The sequence below is a fragment of the Microtus oregoni genome, unplaced genomic scaffold, assembly GCF_018167655.1.
Source record: "Microtus oregoni isolate MIOR12 unplaced genomic scaffold, Mior012 000005F_ref0000423, whole genome shotgun sequence".
NCBI lineage: Eukaryota > Metazoa > Chordata > Mammalia > Rodentia > Cricetidae > Microtus > Microtus oregoni.
In genome coordinates this window covers 22354055-22373412 of record NW_024543064.1, presented here as the reverse complement: position 1 = coordinate 22373412, position 19358 = coordinate 22354055, and the positions used below count along the sequence as shown (strand labels likewise).

Genomic DNA, 19358 nt, shown 5'->3' with positions numbered 1-19358 from the left:
AGCTGAGCAATGGTGGTGGTAGTAGAAGGAAATAGAAGCGGTGCAGGGCACCATAACTTCTTTGACCTCACAGCATCCCATTATAGGTCCTGTTTACAGTACAATGGGACTAGGTCATTTGGAGTCATCTCTTCTGCTTACCACAATTGAGTACAGACAGTAGGTTTTATAGTAAATGCTAGGTTCTGTGTAGAACTTAGAGATTTTAAAGGGCTTAACTAAGCTTCCTTTTAACTTGCCCAGATTCCCTTGGTTCAGGGATGTGTGAGCACCTATTCAACTCACCCTTTCTACTTTGCCTGGCCTCTATCAGCATGCTGCACTCTGTCTGCCTGTCTCTTCTTTCTCTTTATCTCTTGGGAACTTGCCCAAATAGTACCTACTGTTCTCACTGATACTAGCTAACTGATCTTCACCTCACTAATGTATATAGAGCTCTAGTACTGTGGGGGCTACCTCTAGTGTTTGTTTTCTATTTTTAGTAGTAGGAGAATTGGTTGACTCAGTGAGCTAGGAACAAACTTTGATTTCATTCCATTGCACCTTGTTGCTTGCATCTGCTACTAATAGGAAGTAGACTCTCTACTTACTATTTTTTCATATTTGTTTCATTGTTGATTTATTTATTGTTCATATGTGTATATTTGTGAATTTATGTGTGCCATAGTTCGTGTTGGAGGACAACATATGGAGTTGCTTCTCTTGTAACATATGTGGGTTCCAGGGATTGAACTCAAGTACTCAGGTTTGAGGCAAGCATCTTTACCCTCTGAGCCATTTCACCAGCCCTAAAAATATCACTTTCTATATGTACTTGCAGCTTTGCATGTTGTGACAGCCTAACAGATAATAGTAAACAACATTTGAATCTCACAAATCCCCTTTGACACCTTGAGCTCAAAGATCGCTGCTTTTAGTTACCAACTGATAAATCATAGCAAGATTGTTTATATGTTAAGCCTGGTACTTGTCAAGGCTATTCTTGAGTTTATATAGAGGATTAAGATTGGAAAAAATGGCAGCATAGGACTAGTTTCGGTCACTTTTGCTTTTTCCACCATTTCACGGAGCATAAAATTAATCAACATAGATGTGACTGTGCTTCTTTTAGTATACAAAGAAGAGTGGTAAATTGGGACTTCTGTTTGGTCTCACCCTCTTCAAACTAAGAATGAGAATTTTTGTCAGACGTGAAGGTGGCAGAAGGCATACAGCTAGTGAGTAAGTTTTATAGGCTCTTTGGAGAGGTCATTTGCAAGGTGAGAAGGAGAAATAGAATGTGAAAGCAGGAATTCTTTTAAGTTGTTCCTTGTATAGTTAATAATTTTTTTCACTAACTCTTCTGGAATTTGACCATGATTTTGCTTATGTCTGATGCCACTGAATATGTTTCCCAAGAAGCTGTTTGGTACTTGCCGTTGATGTTTCTGATTGGCACAGCCTCTGAAAAACAGGTTTGGCCTCAGAAAAAAAGAGGAGGAAGGATGCCGAGGGCAATTTAATAGTAGTTCCCAGGGCATATTTACCTATTTAGTCCAGCACTTCCGATTCCTGCTTAGCTTCGCCTGGACGCCTGTTTCTCCCTCTTCTTTTCCCTCTTTCTCTCAAAACCAGCGCTTTTTTTGGTACCCAAAAAGCACCAATGAAGGATTGATTGATGCTTGTAATTTAATTTTCTATCTTTGAGGCTGCTTAGCATTTGTACAAGTAAACGCCAGGCCAGAAGTCTTTTTGCTAGGTTCTTTCCGTTTGTAAAAGGTTGCAAACTGCTTGAGTTCATGTAGTAACCTATGGAATAGTTAGAAACTTTTTGAAGGTGGGTTAACATTGTGCTGAGAAAGCAGCAGTGAGGCTGGAAAGCTGGGGTTTATTTTTGTGGACAGCTTTGTTTTCTTTATTATGCTCAGGTGTTGCTAATAAATTGGAAAGTTCAACATGTCCAGGAGGAGAGCAGAACTCTTGGGCTTTCTGGTGCTTTATTTCTGAAAGTCAGCATTCCATTTCTGACATTGCATAAGTCAGCTCTTCAGGTATGCCCTTTTATGCTCAGAAATAGTGTTACATGTTATCTCAAACTTAGCAGTTGAAAAGAAAACATAATTAGAGGAAGTAAGAATTTATTAAGTTAAAGACCAAGAATGATGGCAGTCTTAAGGACTTTTCCTTTGTAACTGAGACCCCTGTTTTTTTGTTTGAAATCACTTTAATGGCACTATCAAGTATTAAACCTAACAGAGGTTAAGAAATTTGATTTCCCTCTGGAAGTAGATGAATGACTCTTTTCTCTTTCTAAAGTCTTAGAACAGGTAGGTGTGGTAGGGAAGTGTTGGTTATTGGATGTTATAGCTTGCATTCTGTACTTCGGGTTCATAGCTGGGTTCATGCTCTTGCTTAAGTAACTGTGTGGTCAGGCAGTGCATGTGCAGACAGTATGCTAACAGTCGTAGGCACATTCCTTTGCAGTTAGAGTTGTCTTAGCAAGCAGTTAGTTAACAGGGCGATGTTTCTACCCTTACCTCCTCCTCAGAAATCTTCACATAGACTAAGTGAATGATTCTAGGTAATTATGATGGATGTCCCGTTGCTTTAGGTCTTTCTGTATCTTTTAGTAAATAAGAACAGTGCTCTGATCACAGCTGTGTAGCCAAAACCCTTCGATTGAACCCTTCAGGGCCCATGAGCATCTTCAGAACCCTTGTCTAAAGAAAGTGTTGACTGCTGTACTTTCATTCTTTATGAATTCTTTAAAAGCATCTATTATTTTTAATTTGCAGCAGCTCTTGCCAGGTAAAAAGTTTTGGGAAACAGATGAATCCAGCAAAGATGGACCAAAAGGAATATTCCTGGGTGATCAATGGCGAGACAGTGCCTGGGGAACATCAGGTAATCTAGCTCTAGCATCTCTACTGTGATTTATGCCTGTCTTAGAGCTCCCTTCCTCAGCACTTGGCAAGTCATGAATTTCACATCAGTGGCAAAAGCACTCCAAGCAAATGTCCTGTCCAGTAGTAGCTTAGATATTGTAATATATTAATAATAATTAATGCAAAATCAAATCTTCAATATTTTCTGAAGTTCTAGTCACAGAAGAATGTACTCATTTGAAATGACTGTAAATTTAGCTCTGAGTTTTCACTTTGTGCTACTGTCAGCTTGCCTGGAATTGGAAAATCCAAGCCTGTGCTTTGAACTTCATGATTCTTTCACCCCTTGATGTTCTGTGCCATATATGGAATAGTAATCTTTAAATGTGCGTGGGGCCAAATGAAATCACCAGGCACAGACATTCTTGTGATAGACTTCCCCTGAAGAGGGCTGGGGAGAGTTAGTAGAGACAAAAAAAGCAGCAGTAGATAGAAACCATAGCTTCCAGAGAAGAGAAGATAGAAAACCCAACACTGGACAAGCTGTGTTCAGGACAGTGCAAAATGGAGTTCTCAGAAAGATTTGTTGTTGCCAGTAAGCAACATTAAAGAAATTCTGCAACTCTAAAGAGGTGATTGGCTTACCAACCTAGCTATGTGAACTGCTGTCCTCCTTTGCTCTCCTAGATAGAGGAGGGGTGTGTTCTGTGTCCTTAGCTTATGTAGAATATCAGTGCTTATTGAAAGACCCACGAGGAAAGCTTGGCTCAGCTGACTCTAGTGGGTCTCCTGATTCCCAGACATTGCTTTATCCATGAGACATCACTCATAATTTGTTTGGTCCTCTGGCTGCACTGTGTCATACTTGTGTATCTTTTTTGTAGATCATTCAGTTTCCCAGCCAATCATGGTGCAGAGAAGACCTGGTCAGAGTTTCCATGTGAACAGTGAGGTCAATTCTGTACTGTCCCCACGATCGGAGAGTGGGGGACTAGGCGTTAGCATGGTGGAGTATGTGTTGAGCTCATCCCCGGGCGATTCCTGTCTAAGAAAAGGAGGATTTGTAAGTTGGCTTGAGGAACTTGTTCCTATCTCTTTCTTCCCCTTCCCTCGAAGCAAAATGTGCCTTTTGAGTTTCCTAGTTACTCACAGCATTCATTACAGGGTGTTAACACTTCCATTGTAGCACAGAGCTCAGCAAGCAGGAGAGGTAAACTACATTTCAAAGATGGGGCACATCGTTAGGTGAGATAAGAGCTAAAATCATAGTCTCAGTTACTTGATCTATGAGAAAACACTCTTCATTACAACCAAAAGCAACTTCTTTACAAAGGAAGCAGAAGTTGGGTGTCAGTAGAAGGGAGGTACTTGTCTGAGAGAGGAATGATTGGCCACCAACCAAGAACCTTAAAAAGCATTCTTGATTTGCAGGCTATATTTTAATTTTATGGTGGTCTTTATTAAGCAGCTTTTTGCCTATCCTGATGAGGGGAGTTTGAAGTTTCTTTTTTTTCTTTTTTTAAATTCATTGCCACTAGCCTCACTTATGCTGGCCAAATAGTAGCTATAGCAGCCTTTGCTTCCTGCCACTTCCTATTAAAGCATTCTTTCTGAAGCTCTGTGATTGCTTTCTCAAAGCATACTATATATATCAGCTCTATAGATTGAAGAATCTTAAGAAATAATCTACTTGAGTTTTACTCATTTTGTACTCTCTGACTGATGTTATATGTAGCTGCTAAGAAGACCAGTAGGGACTCTGGCATCTGCCTGTCTTCTTTACCCACTAACTTGCTTGGTTTTGTTCCTTTTCAGTCCTTTTCTTGGAAAGTTTTTATGGCCTAATACTACCTGGTGACAAATGTTTGAAATACCTTCCCCCCCATATTATCATAATTTTGGTTTTATCCATACGTGTATTTCTTTATATGTTGCGTTTGTTACCTAGACTCCTTTTCTGTGCTGGTCCCTCACGTTGCTTAAAACTCTAGAATAGCAGTAATTGGTGTTTGGTGTTTAGTAGCTTGCTCTGTATTTCAGGTACATTCTTGAGTACTAGCCTTTTCAAAGCTGACCCAAATGTTTCTGGATCTTTTGACTTTGTCCAGACACAGTGACTTATAAATCAGATAGGAAATAGCTTCTGTGTTCCTTCTCAAGGAGCTCCTTGGGGGAGAATAGATCTACACTTTGGATAAGAGGAATGGGATCAAGCCGAATGCTCATTTTCCTATCTTCTCAAGAGAAGACTGGAACTCTGTTTTCACTAATACTCACCTCAGTTTCTTCACTCCTTAACCTCTTAAGATTTCTTTGAGAAAGTGCTGCCTTCTAAACACTGCCTGCTGCTTTGAGTTACTTGCTGGAGAGAAATGAGAGCCTTGATAACAATGGCTGTGAATTCTCTGACCAGTTTCTGGTTTGTGAACATTAGCCACAGGCACACACCCAGATTCTGTGAACTTTGTAAGAGGGAGAAAAATCACTTGAATTGAAACGTAGATAAAACAGCAGAATGAAATTATTACTAGTGGAATCATTTTAAAGACAGTTTTATGATAAAACCCCACCTTTGGGTTGTAAAGTAGGGTTCCATTTTTAGTTGTTTTGGGAAATTGGTCATTTTTATCTCTGGGATAGTATTGTGATTAGATGAAATTAGGCCTCAGGCCAGATGATATGATGACTATCCCACTTCCAGTTGAAAACAGTAGTCCCCAGGAGACAGCACTCTTGGCAGTTAGATAATTTCCTAAGCTTCTGAGATGCACACCCAAGATAATAATAACCGAAAATTTGTGTTCTCCTCTTTTAGGAGAACGGCTGTGGGGGTAGAACCCTATCTAACACTTTGATTTCTATGCCATCTGTAGATTGATAGAAGACTGGTAAATATCAAGCCATGGTGTTGGCAGGTGCCATATTCAGGGATGTTGACTAGAGAACGGCTGGTCAGCATTGGAGTTGCATTCTGCTGTTTTGTTTTTGTTTTTTAAGATTTATTTATTCACTATGTATACAGTGATTCTGTCTGCATGTATGCCTGCAGGCCAGAAGAGGGCACCAGATCTTGCTACAGATGGTTGTGAGCCACCATGTGGTTGCTGGGAATTGAACTCAGAACCTCTGGAACAGCAGCAGGCTGTGCTTTTAACCTCTGAGCCATCTCTCCAGGTCCTCTGCTGGTGTTTTTTTATGGACCTATGTTTACTCCTTTGTTGGTTAGGATGATACCTAGAGAAAACTGTACTCATGGGAAACCTGAATCACTCTCTAGTTCTCATGATATGGATACAATATCTTTCTTAAAAACAAAAGTACTTCAGTATTAAGTTTGGAGAGCAAGTAGTTTTCCAATTTCATGAGATTTCCTCATCACAGCTTGAATAAAAGGATTTAGCTCTTTGTCTTCCTTTCCTTGTGCTTCCTTGAGTTGATTTTGGTGCTGTAAATATTCTCAACTTAATAGTTTTTGTTTCTGAGATAAGGAACACTTTTGGGAGGTGGGGCATAGTGGTGTACATTAGAGAGAAGCCAAAGTATCCTGTGAGTTTGAGGCCAGCCTGGTCTACGTAGTGAGTGCCAGGCCAGCCAAGGCTACATAGAACCTGCTACAAACAAACTACCTAACTTATTTTGAGGTTCAACAGAAGACTCTGACAGCTGCACTGTTCTCACGCTTACTGTGAATGCTAGCTAGCCTGCTGCATGTGTATCCCCCACCTTTTACAGTGGTAGATTTTGGAATGAGAAAAACTTGAATTCCTGAGTCAAGTCTTTTTTTCCCCTTTTAGCTTTTATTTCATTTGTTCCTGGAATACGATATTTTACAAGTAGTTATAAAATCATAGGAAATTTGAAATTCTATGGGTGATATTGCTTATCTAAGGACTCTGTTGGTCTTCTGATTTTCTTCAAATAGGTTGAACATGATTGCTACCTTGTTTATCCACTGCAAACATTGGATTAGTGACAACTGGTCTAACTTGGGGAGATGTTGGAAGCTCTCCCCATTTGTGTCAAGCTCCTGCTTTCTGACCTGGAGAATGCATACTTCTAGCTGTCATCTGGGCCACAACAATTTGGCTTGGGAGGCTAGTATATTATAATTGATTTTTGTAAAACTTCGGGTATTGTATTACATATAAAAGTCAGAGTTTGAGTCTCAATTGAATTCTTCATCTGTATAATAGGGATAATTAGCATTCAAGGAAGTCTCATAATATGTAACAAAGTATATTGATACTCTAAGTTAGTGTGCATCTATATCACTAGCATAACCCTGGGGCTTAGGATTGCTAGACCCTACCCTAGGCTTCCTGAACTGAAAGCCACATGCCATTTTGGGGACAAGGTGTCATTATGTAACCCAGGCTGGCCTCAAACTCATAGTCTTCCTGCCTCCGTATCCTGAGTGGCAGGCTTGCAGAATGGGCTTAATTTTCAATAAGATAATCCCATCCCAACCCCCACCCCTGTGATTGACATGTGTACTAAAGTTGAGACACTATTAGAATCTCCTTGAAAGATTATGTTATAGGATAGAATGAATGCCTTTAGATTCTGGCTAGTTCTGCAACTGAAACCACATGCTGTATTCTGCAATGTCAAACTTAAAAAGCAAACAAAACCAAACTGCTTTTGAGGGTTTTCTAATAAAATCAAACATCATTTTTTGCCTGAAAGTTTTTTTTTTCCTCTTGGATATCATAGCAGATGCCTATTCGTCTTAACTTTCTGCACACCAGGAATTGGGTCGTTAGGACCATGGTGCCTGTGTAGGCCATGCACTTTTTTCAGCTTTTGTTCCTTCTGAAATCAGTGCATATTTCAAATGGGTCCATGTCAAACTTGAACTAATGTTGTGTCCTTTTTTTTTTCGTGGTATCTAGCACGATAATATCTCAGAGTCCATGAAATATAGTGGCTGCATTTTTTCATACTAATTTTAGAAAAACAAATTGATTTGTTTTTATTTTTTGAAGAACTTTAATTGTAAGAATTGCCTTATTTAGGGGCTGGAGAGATGGCTCAGAGGTTAAGAGCACTGTCTGCTCTTCCAAAGGTTCTGAGTTCAATTCCCAGCAACCACATGGTGGCTCACAACCATCTGTAATGGGGTCTGGTGCCCTCTTCTGGCGTGCAGGCATATACACAGAATACTGTATGCATAATAAATAAATAAACATTTAAAAAAAAAAGAATTGCCTTATTTAATACTTGGAACAACCCTTATGGTAGATTAATTTATAGATGAGGAAAATAAGACTCAGAAGCAAAGTTCTGGATTCAAGCTTTCTTTTCATTTCTGTTTTGTCTGGCATGGCATTTGTTCTATGGTGACTTGAGCTAGGTTCTTATTAAGTTGTTACAGAAAGGCTAGCAACTGCAAACTTTTTACTTATTTTCTTGATACTGAAAGTCTATACCTATTAGAGAAATTAACTATTGTACTCTGAAAAAATTTGGGTTAGGGGCTAGATAGATGGCTCAGCATTTGAGAGCAGTAGCTGCTCTTCAAGCTAGAGGACCCGGGTTCAATTCCCAGTACCTTCACGGCAGCTCACGGCTGTCTGTAACTCCAGTTCCAGGGGATCTGACACCTTCACACAGATATACGTACAGGCAAAACCCAAACACTAGTGCATACTAAATAAACAAATAATCAAAAAATGGGGGGCTGCATGCGTTTAGTTAACATCATCTTGTTTTGTAGGCACAAAATACTGCTTCTTTGGTACCTATGGAGGAGAGCCTCTGATCTCACTAAATGGCCCTTCCACTATGTGAAGTGTTGTTAAAAGAACCTGGCCATCAGAGGATTTCTGGCTTTAAGTTCCTTGGGAATAAGAGAGATGTTTAGAAGTCTCTTCCTTTATCATTGCCCGGAAACGGCTAAGCTGGAGTGTGCAGGCCATCCATGTGCTTCATGGCTTTTTTTTTTTTTTTTTTTAAAACCAATATCTGCTTGACTCCTGGTTCTTTGGAAGCTAGCAGTGGGTAATCTTCTTCCATTACCGTGTTGCTCGGCTATCTCTCAGCACCCCTTTCTTCCCACTGTAGAGAATGTGATAGGGCCTCAATGCTTGTGCAGTCTACACCACTGGTGGTGGTTTTGAACATTACTGTTTAGGGTTTTCATCGCATTAAAGAAAGATTCCGTGATCCTTGCTTGTCTTGTCATTTATTTATGTGTTCTTTCAGGTCATAGGGTTTTTCTTTTTAGTATTGTTGTGTACTAAACAACAGGACAACAAATCGAGGACACAAACCTTCCTTGTCTTTTTAATTTTTCTGTTTGATCTTAATTATGTTGTTTCTGAAGTGTTGGTACTTAAGAGAGCTTTTAGGGAAAAGTTTTCTTAAAAGTGCTATATGTGGAAGCATTTTTAGATGAAGTAAATCGGAATGTGTGTGGGTGGACCCCAGGCACCTATAAATTTTGAGATTATGATCATCAACCAGGACTAATGGCTGCTCTGGGAGGACCATATCAGTTATGTGTTTGTGTTTGGTAGTATTATGTGCATCTATTCTGCTGTATTTTTGCATGTGTATAAAATAACATTCTTAAACTTCACACATGCAATACTTTTTTGCTGTTCATAACTAACTATTTATTAAACAAGATTATCTCTGTTTTAAAGATAAGAAAACTAAGACTCAGATTAAATAACCAAAGTCCTATGTCCAGTAAATGTTGCAGATAGAACACAGAATAGTGCACCTGTGCCAGTATTATCTGAAAGACCACATAACTGCAAACACCCCACCTTACGTATTAAGAACTACAAAGATGCCCAAAATGGATACATTATACTCTATTTTAATTTTCCCCCTAAATTTATTTTTATTTTATGCATATGGGTTACCTGCCTGCATGTTTATCTGTACAACATGTGCACGCAAATATCCCTGGAGGCCAGAAGAGGGTGTCGATCCCTAGAAACTGTTTTGACCTGCCACACAGCTGCTAGGATTGAACCTTAGCCATCTTTCTAGCTCTACTTTTCTGTTAGGCTTTTCCTCCCTCCCTCCCTCCCTTCCTCCCTCCCTCCCTTTCTTTTTACACACACACACCATTCATATATATATATATATATTCATATATATATATATTCATATATATATATGATAGTGTCCAATAGTGAACAGGCTAGCCTATAACCTGTTTACGTTCATGGTAATCCTCCTGTTTTATCACCTGAGTGCTGGGATTTCAAGTTTGACCTTCCTGCCCTGCTGGCCCCTCACTTAAGAGACCTTTTTGTAATTATTTGAGACAGGGTCTTTTACTGTGGCCCTAGATAGCTGGTAACTTAATGCTTCTGCCTCTTAAGTGCTAGGACTACAGAAAAAAACATTTTTATGATCTGGAACCTAGTACTGTCTTTATGTAGCAGCTTGTTTCTCACTATGATCTTGACATAAGGCAGATTTGATTGCCAGCTATTTTTGTTGTGTGTCATTGTTTATTCAGTGAACTTTTTAAGTAAAGTGGATTCGCGCATATATATACATATATACATATATATGCATGTATACATACATATATATATATATTGGTTTATACACACACAAGTGCTGAAGTTTTAAATGTTCTCCACAATTTCTACAAGTGGAGATTCACCATGAAAAATCAACAGGTAGGAACATCTCTCAGATCCCTTACTGTCCGGTAGAAAGAGTTGCTTTGCCAATGCTTTGCCAAAGATTTGATGTTTTAATAGGAGAAGAAAGCCAGACAGCAAATTGTAGGAATGGATTTTTCAGGATTGGCGAAAACTAGCCCTCCTCGGGGAATATTTTGACTATGTAATTAATAATGAAATTTTGTTATTGACTGTGTTTTTCAGTATAGACCAGTGAGCAAATAGATTGAGCAGGTTTGCAGGAAGCCCTTGTGAAGGTCGCCAAAGAGTGAGAATGCTGAAAAGTGAGTTGCCCACTGAAGGTGCCTCTGCCCGTATCATGCTTGCTGTGTAGGACCTTCCTACTGCTCCCTTCTTCTAGTTCCTGTGCAGTTTTATGGACTTTTGAACTCCTTGGGAGATACTGGAACTAAACAATTTTTATTGAGCCATAGATTTGATTTATAGTCTTCTTCATGTGATACTTACTGTCCATTGACAGTAATAGTTTCTTTTTGCTTTGCAACAATATTCTCACCAACTAGACTGATTTAATGATGATAAAGAGAAGATCAACTTTCTTATTTTTGGCATTTTGGTTTCACAGTAGATTTTCATCCTCACCATTAGAACACTTCTGGGTCATTTATTGAGCTTCTGCTAGATAGTGTATTCATCTTTATAGCTGTAGCTACAAAAATTGAAAACTTTACTTCCTTACTTTTCTTTGCATTGTGTAGGTTGGTGCTGATTCTGGCTATCATGCAAGCTCTGTTGGCCTTTAGAGCCTAGTCTTCCCATATCTGTGTTTGAAGTTTCAGGGTACTCCTTCAATTCTGTGTGTTGTAGAGGTGCAGTCTTCAAGGCACATGCCACTGTGGCTCTTGTTGTGCTTCAGTGTCTGGATGCCACTAGGCTTTCTTTTTGTGCGTGTATTTGAACTGAGAATGACTTTAAAAGGAAAATGAGATCTGAAATAGTATCCTACAGGTCTGAGACTGTCAGGCTCTTGCGTTGTAGTTCTGGCCAGGTGATTTCTAAACTCTTCAGAGAACTTCTGTAGTTTTCTCTGTGCAACTTGTCACTCTTTTCAGTCAGGCTGCTCAACAGCTGTCTGCTGCTCTGTGCTCTGCTGAGTTCCACTGAAGATAACCTGGTGATTGGATGCTTGCTGTACAAGTGTTTGCTTTTTGTCCACTGGGCTTGCTTTGTGCCAGGAACTTTCATTTGAGCCATGTACACTTGTTTCCTCCATAAAGCAGGAGTCAGTGATGGGAATAGCAAGATTGCTTCTCTCATTTTATAAAAGCAATTTAATTAGTGCCCTGCAATGCCAGGGTCTGCAAAACTCTGTACTATGTCAAGTCCCGAGATAGTAGCTTTCCTTTTGGAAATCAAAACTTTTTTTTCTTCTCCTATATCTAAGACTTATGCTGGATTCTATTAAGAAGACAAACATTTGCATTTCTTTAAAAGGAAGGACTTGAATGTATCTGGTTTCCAATCCATTGCAGTAGGTCCAGTGTTTGAAAGTGTGAAACATTTCAGAAGTAAATTCTATTGTATAAAATTCCTCAGTTATATCATTAAAACTAATTTGCACTTAAATATGTAGACAATGGAAGATGAGTTTTAAGAGTATGCTTCCAAAAAGAAAGATTTAATTTATTTTGAAGCATCTTCAAAAAAAAAGTCAATGTTGACTGGACTGGTACACACTTGTAATCTAAGCATTTTAGAAGGCTGAGGCAAGAGGGTTGCCAAAAATGCAGGCCAACCTGAGCTTTGTTTGTAGTCTGTTCCAAGCTAGCAAGGGACAGCAAGAACCTGACTCAGAAATCAAACAGACAGAGACATAAACAAAACAAACAGGCAAATCAAACAAATACAATAATTTTAAGGATTTGGCACAACAGGGTGGAACTGGGGTGGTAGTGCAAGAGGCAAGGTATATATATATATATGTATATATATATATATCAAGTAGAGACAAGTTGAGTTAGAATAATTTTGGCTCACATTGTTTCATGTTTAGAAATGAAGGAGGGGCTTATAGGATAGTGAGAAATCATGTTTTTATTTTTTTTTGTTTTTTTAAATAGGCATAATACTTTTCCTGTTGGAGTCATGCTAGACAGATTTGAGAGTAGAGAAGTTGAGAGTTCCACAGTTTTAACTGGGCTTTGACTAGAAGAGGGGATTGGGCAGAAGGGAAAGTATATGGTATGATAAGATGTCCTCAGTTCTGTAACATACCTGTCTGTGTGTCTTCCCCCATTTGGCAAAACATTCTGCAGTGTTCTTGCCTCTGTGTTGTTTGTAAACTAGACTGTAATATTGGAAGTGGGTGCAGTCTTCTTTCAGTTAGCATTTAGTGTAGTCTGTGTGCACAGTGGGTGTCCACAATTAGCTGATGATGATTAGTGAAGCTGAAGCTATTTTTTAAACAGGGCCCAAGAGATGCAGACAGTGATGAAAACGACAAAGGTGAAAAGAAGAACAAGGGTACGTTTGATGGAGATAAGCTAGGAGATTTGAAGGAGGAGGGTGATGTGATGGACAAGACCAATGGTTTACCAGTGCAGAATGGGATTGATGCAGACGTCAAAGATTTTAGGTTTGTATATTTTACACTTCTGATTTTGAATTGTGGGCTGTGGGTTCTTTGCTTTTATTTTAGTCTCTTCCTTCCTGTTTCTTTAAAAAAAAATGGATCTAGTATAGATGATGCTATAGAGCTGTAAACTAACTGGTAAGGTGGAATTTTCTAAGAGCTGACCATGTTTGATGCTTTGCCCAAATGATAGAATTTGTATTTGTATGGAGCTGGGTTCTCAGAGTTATTTCACAGAGGAGATTTTAGTAAAATACTTTTGGTGTAGGTAGGTGTTTTGGGACTCTCCCCCTCCCCCACACCCAGTTTCTCCCGTACCACTATACACTAGCGCCCCCTCTCACAATGGAAGGAGAAATAACTGAGAACTTTTGCTCCTTCTCCCATTTCATTTGCGTTCAGCAGCTCCATTCCTCGTAGGTAGGCCAGGCATCAGTTAATTCAGACTGAAGAAGTAGAAGTTGAGATGCAAAGGGTCTCACTATGTAACCCAGGCTGGCTTTGAACTTGCAATCCTCCTGCCTTGGCCTCTGAGTGCTGGGATTTCAAATGTATACTGCCACACCCAGAAATGGTTTGTTGCTAGTCATACTTTCCATGGAAAACTCGTGTGCCATCTCTGGTTATGCCTGAGTTGCAGATTTTACCCCTGTAGCAGAACATACATAGTATTATACATTTGTCTTCCCCATTTGGCAGCCATTCTTGTTTATATAGACAAGCTATTCGTTATGGTGTGTAATTTTAAAAAGTATAATTTTTTGGTTCAGTGATACATGTATAAATAATGCCAGTCTACAGGTAATGAGTGTTTATTTGAATACACATACAAACATGCATTTCACATCCTCCAAATACCCATTATTATAAAAAATGTATTTGCACCTTTGCAGCAAAAGTGTCAGTTGCTTAATAAGCCTAATTTTGTATATATTGAGCATACATAGAAATAGAGTCTTTGAAATTTGAGGCAAATGGCAGTAAATGCTTGTCTGTGTTCTTGGGATGTGTTCAGATAGCCCCACCTCCTTGTAGCACAAGCACCCTGGAGCAATGCTTTGTGATATCTGGATGGGGCAGGAGGTGGTTGAAGTGGTGGTGTATGTGAAGGATCATGACAATACTTTTAACTTGTACCAGCTGTGTTCTTTTTTAGAGATGAAGGATTGAATGTAGGCACAGGCTGCTCTCCTTTGCCTGCAATGGGTTTGAATGATACAGTCATTTAATATAGGGTTGTGGTATATCTCAAGTCCCAGTACAGTACTCACTTAAGCTTGTGGCCAAGTAATCACCAGTGGTGCCTTCTTTGCTCTTTGCAGTGTCATGACATGGAGTATGCAACTAGCTTAAGTTTAGTATTGTCTTTGGAGTAGGAGCTTGTGGTCAGCAATGAAGCTTTATACATTTTTGAACTGATGCTTCTTCCATTCCTTTGGCAGATGGGTGTAGTGTTTAACACTCAAACTAAATAGTACATGAAAACTTTTTTATTAAAATCATTTTAAGAATTGGAATTTCCTCTAGGAATCAGCATTGGGTGTTTTGCTTTATTTGGAAACAAATTCTTGTGCATACTCCAGCATAACTTTGAAACTTGCACTGAATGCTGGGTTCATAGGTGTGTGCCACTTTGCCTGGCCTGGGAACTAACCTTTCCGGTTTGCTCTGTGTTTAAAAGGAGTGACTACTGGTGGAATGTATTTATTTATTTACCTCTTGTGTTTGGGGGGGCATTTGTTTTCATGACTACCATGGGAAGTATTGTTTTTAGCTTTCTCTGTTTCTTCAATTTAGATTCCATGGTAAAGGTATTGTCCATTAATAGCAGATGATACAGGTTCAAGAGGTGTCTAGGAGGGAAAGCAAACAATAGACTCATTCTAGAGCTGTCAACCCTGTAAGCCTTGTCAAATATTTTGTAGAACTAGCTTCGAAGACTAAACTGGGGGTTGCTGTAGTGTCCATCCCCGATCAAAATAAGGTTTAATGCCCTTTACTTTCTCTGTTTAGCCGTACCCCTGGTAATTGCCAGAACTCAGCTAATGAAGTGGATCTTCTGGGTCCAAACCAGAATGGTTCTGAGGGCTTAGCCCAGCTGACCAGCACCAATGGTGCCAAGCCTGTGGAGGATTTCTCCAACATGGAGTCCCAGAGTGTCCCCTTGGACCCCATGGAACATGTGGGCATGGAGCCTCTGCAGTTTGATTATTCAGGCACGCAGGTACCTGTGGACTCAGCAGCAGCAACTGTGGGACTTTTTGACTACAATTCTCAACAACAGGTACAGTGTGTGTCTTTGTCACCCTTCTACTTTTCTCTCTAACCAGCACATTATGGGGGGTTGGATGGGCAAAGGTGTTATTTTAAAATGCCACCAGCCAGCTACTTTTTATCCCGCAAAGAAATAAGTTTACAAAGTTTACCTTTCTCCTCAGGAACCTGGGTCTTAGGCTAATATTGCTGGGATGAGAGCATCTTGCCCTCTATATATTGTGCCTGGCTCTTGTCTCCCCACCCCTGGGGAATGGAAGAGCATCCTTTCAGATGCTAAGTCATACTTGAAGGATTAATGTTGTTGTATGCTGTTGATGGGTTGTTTTGTGTTAAAAAAAAAAAGAGAGGCTAAAGAGAGATGGCTCAATGGGCAGGAATGCTTGCTTTGAAAACAAGGTGACCCCCAAGTCCAAATCTCTAGCACTCTTGTAAAATGTGGACATAGCTGTGCATACCTCTAACCCCTAGCATTAGAGGTCAGAGATTAACCAACCTTACAGTCTAGCAAAAACAGTAAGCTTCAGATTCAATGTGAGACCCTGTCTCAGAAAATAAGGTGGTTAAAAAAAAGGTGGATAGCAATGAAGGAAGACTTTTAGTGTCCTTCTCTAGTATTCACATGTGCACAGAGGCACATGTTCCCATTTCTCAAGTGTGCATGCCCTCTTCCTCCCGGAAAAGGGAGATATATAAGATAGTGATCTCTTGTCCATTCATTACCTCAGTATAATCAACCCATTATAGATATAGTCTATAACACATATAATAGATACCTTTCAGAATATGATTAGTTGAGCATGTAAAATGCTCTGTAAGGTCTATAATTATTATTTGGTGCTGGTGTGTGTGTGTGTGTGTGTGTGTGTCATGAGAGCCAGGAGTGTATGTCACCTGTGCATGCACCTGTAGAGGTCAGAGGATGATGCTGGATGCTTTTGATTATTGCTCTTTGCCTAATTCCCTGAGATTGGGTCTCTCATTGAGTCTGAAACTTAGAGCTTTGCTTAGTAAAGCTCCAGTTATCTCATTCTACCCTCCACTCTTTAATGAGCCTCTACTCTCAGTGCCAGAGTTACTATGCTAGCCGTGCCCATTGTTTTCCGCACATTCTCTGAATCCAAACTCACACTTGTACAGTAAGTGCTTTTACCCACTGAGCAATCTCCCTGACTTAACTCTCTTATGTTTGCAAGTTTCTAGAAAATTTGTGAGTTTATAGTTTTTTTTTTTTGTTTTTTTTTTAATGGCCTTGACTTTATCTTCTGGTCTTAGCCTCTTTTTTTTTTTTTTTAAAGTTTAACTTTTTGTTTTGTGATCATGCATGCCCATGTATTATGTGGTGCAGTGCCCAAATGAGGAAAGAAGAAACTGGAGTTACACATACATGTTTGTGGGTGCTGAAATTGAACCTGGATGGAATTATTGCTCTATAACACTGATTCACCTCTTCAGTCCTTTGTCAGCCTCTTTGGTAGTACCGATCACAGGTGTGATGAGCCTCTTATGTCCTCAAAACTATGCCAGCCATTTCTGAAAGCATAGTAGGTAGGGAATCAGCTCCCAGTGGGACCAGGCAGCCTCACAATCCACAAACAATTTGTACCTTTTCTGTTATTTCTTAGTTTTGGACTGGGATGCGGATACATATTTTAAGTGGGAGAGACTGCAATATTTTTGTCGTTTTCAAATTCTTTATTGTCTTTGGAGATGAGTTGTGCTGTGCTGTGCCTGTACTTACCGTCATTTAACTTATACCAGATGAATTTTGGTTGGTAGATATGAAGGAGTTTACCAAAAGAAATTCCTTTGATGTATGCTGTGAGTATAAATGGTTGTTACGTGTTCGTTGCTTTTTCTGGTATTGGGAGTCGAACCTGTGCTATACAGGTGAATAGGGCTGAGCTATATCCCAGTCCACATGAAATTTGTGAAATTTGAAAAAAAACCTTTTTTCATAAAAGGAAAAATATAATTGGACATTTTTCTCTGTAGCTCCCAGTAACTATGTCCAGCTCCATAAAAAATTGTCTGTTTTTTCCTCTCTCTTTTTTGGCCTTTATTGATTGGCTCAATGTTTTCATTTTCTGTTTTAATTGAACCCCGTTTTATGTAAGAAGAGTTTGTCTCAAGTGTTTTGCTGACATAAATTTGTTTCTTTCACTTAACTGTTCTTTATTTCATACATAGTCAAGGAGTTATTGTCTTTTGGTTTAATAGTCTATCGTTTAATTTTATCAGGAGTTTGGGAACTAAGTATAAGGATTTAAAACACAAATACATACTTTTATATGATTCAGATATAACAGTCGTGTAGATGTAGTGGCTTTTCCACTGGCTAATTTAAACAGATTTGCACTTTGGAACCTGTTGAGTTAAGGCTATTCATGAATATCTTAGTTTTTGCAGCGAAAGGGTATTGCTATGTGCACAGAAGTGATGTGGACCTTATTGTTTTACTCCTTGTCTTAGTGTTATTATTGCTATGATCAAACACTGTGATCAAAAGCAAGTGGGGTAGGAAAATGCAGTCTGTCATTGAAGAAAGCCAGGGTAGGAATTTGAAGTCAGGAGCTGATGCAAAGACTATAGAGGAGTGTTGCTTGCTGGCTTGCTCCTTATAGAGCTTTTCTATAGAACCCAGGACCACCAGGCCAGGGATGGCCCTACCCACAAATGGACTCTACCACGTCAATCACTAATAAAGAAAATGCTTTATTGCCCGTTCTCATGGGAACATCTCCTCAATTGAGGTTTTCTGCTCTCAGATGACCATAGCTTGTTTCAAAGTTGACTAAAACGAGCCTGCTCATACCATTTACCCAATTACTGCTTCTTCCCCATTCATGCCTATGAGACGCTCAACTCCTGAGCTGTATTGCCAAACTCAAATTAACTGTTTTTGTTTTGGTTTGTTTGTTTTTTAAAGTAGATTGTTTTTAAGAACTTTTGCCCTGGATACCCACATAACATCTGGTAGTCATTATTCTAAGATTTCCAAGCTCGTTCCAACCTCAGAGAAGCCAGAATTTTTAAGGCATTTGGTAGGTGTTACCTTCCTCATCACTCTAACCTTATATATTTTTGCATTTTATACTTTTCTGCTACTGTGGTAAAACACCATGACAAAGACAGTTGAGAAGAATGGGGTTATCTGAGCTCCAGGTTTTAGAGGGATGAGAGTCTGTCATTGCAAAGAGACGTGACAGCAAGTAGCAGGCATGCTGCAGGAAGCTGAGGGCTCACATCTTTTACTGTAAACGCAAAAGAGAATGAACCAGAAGTGGCCTGGGTTTCTAAACTTTAAAAACTCACCCCTTAGTGATGTATTTCCTCCAGCAAATTTGAGTTCCCAAACTGCACCATCAACTAGGTTTCAAGTGTTCAAATGTCTGAGACTGTGGGGGACATTTTATTGTTCATCACATTTTTATTCTCTTCCTCCAAGGGTCAGCTGGGTCACTCCTTTGTTTCTATGTAATCTTCATCTCCTGTGAACTCCCATTGTATAAGGTGGCTCATTTAGAGCTAAGAGCACAAATGTGATATATTTTGCCTGTGTTGTGGTAGTGTTATTGTCTTTGCCAGTTTGAAGGCCTCTGCTTTCCTTCAGCCAAATGAATCTTTAGGGAGCCATTCCCTCTCACTACTTCTCTTTTTATTTAATGCACTTTCCCAAATTAAAATTTGAAATTGTATAATACATGGGAAAGCTTTTGGATATTGTTGGAAGGTTTGTTATATAAGATCTAGTAATATAATATTATTGTATAATGGATAGGAAAGTTATTTCTTGGATCAGATGAACCATTTAGGGTCACTGTGTTGCTATCTGATCAAAAACCATGGCCCTTTGCATCTGGAAAACATTCTTTTGGCACCCAATTTTGCAAACTGATTCTGGGAGATTGAGGATTTTTGGGGTACATACAATAACATTTCGTTGTGTCTTTTTCATCTATATCCAAATACAAC

General features: G+C 39.3%; 1 protein-coding gene across 12 annotated transcripts in view; it reads left to right on the top strand.

Moving 5' to 3' along the window:
* The window catches only part of Pum1 (pumilio RNA binding family member 1), a 117813-nt gene that overhangs the window by 51842 nt on the left and 46613 nt on the right, over positions 1-19358 (top strand). For 6 of the 12 annotated variants that reach the window (XM_041651630.1, XM_041651627.1, XM_041651633.1 and 3 more), the window contains exons 4-7: positions 2775-2883; positions 3749-3927; positions 12946-13112; positions 15123-15393. In XM_041651630.1, the coding sequence (XP_041507564.1) occupies positions 2775-2883; positions 3749-3927; positions 12946-13112; positions 15123-15393 (726 nt within the window). The remainder of the gene's footprint in view (positions 1-2774; positions 2884-3748; positions 3928-12945; positions 13113-15122; positions 15394-19358) is intronic. The other 6 variants (XM_041651636.1, XM_041651635.1, XM_041651634.1 and 3 more) reach the window with 3 other exon arrangements.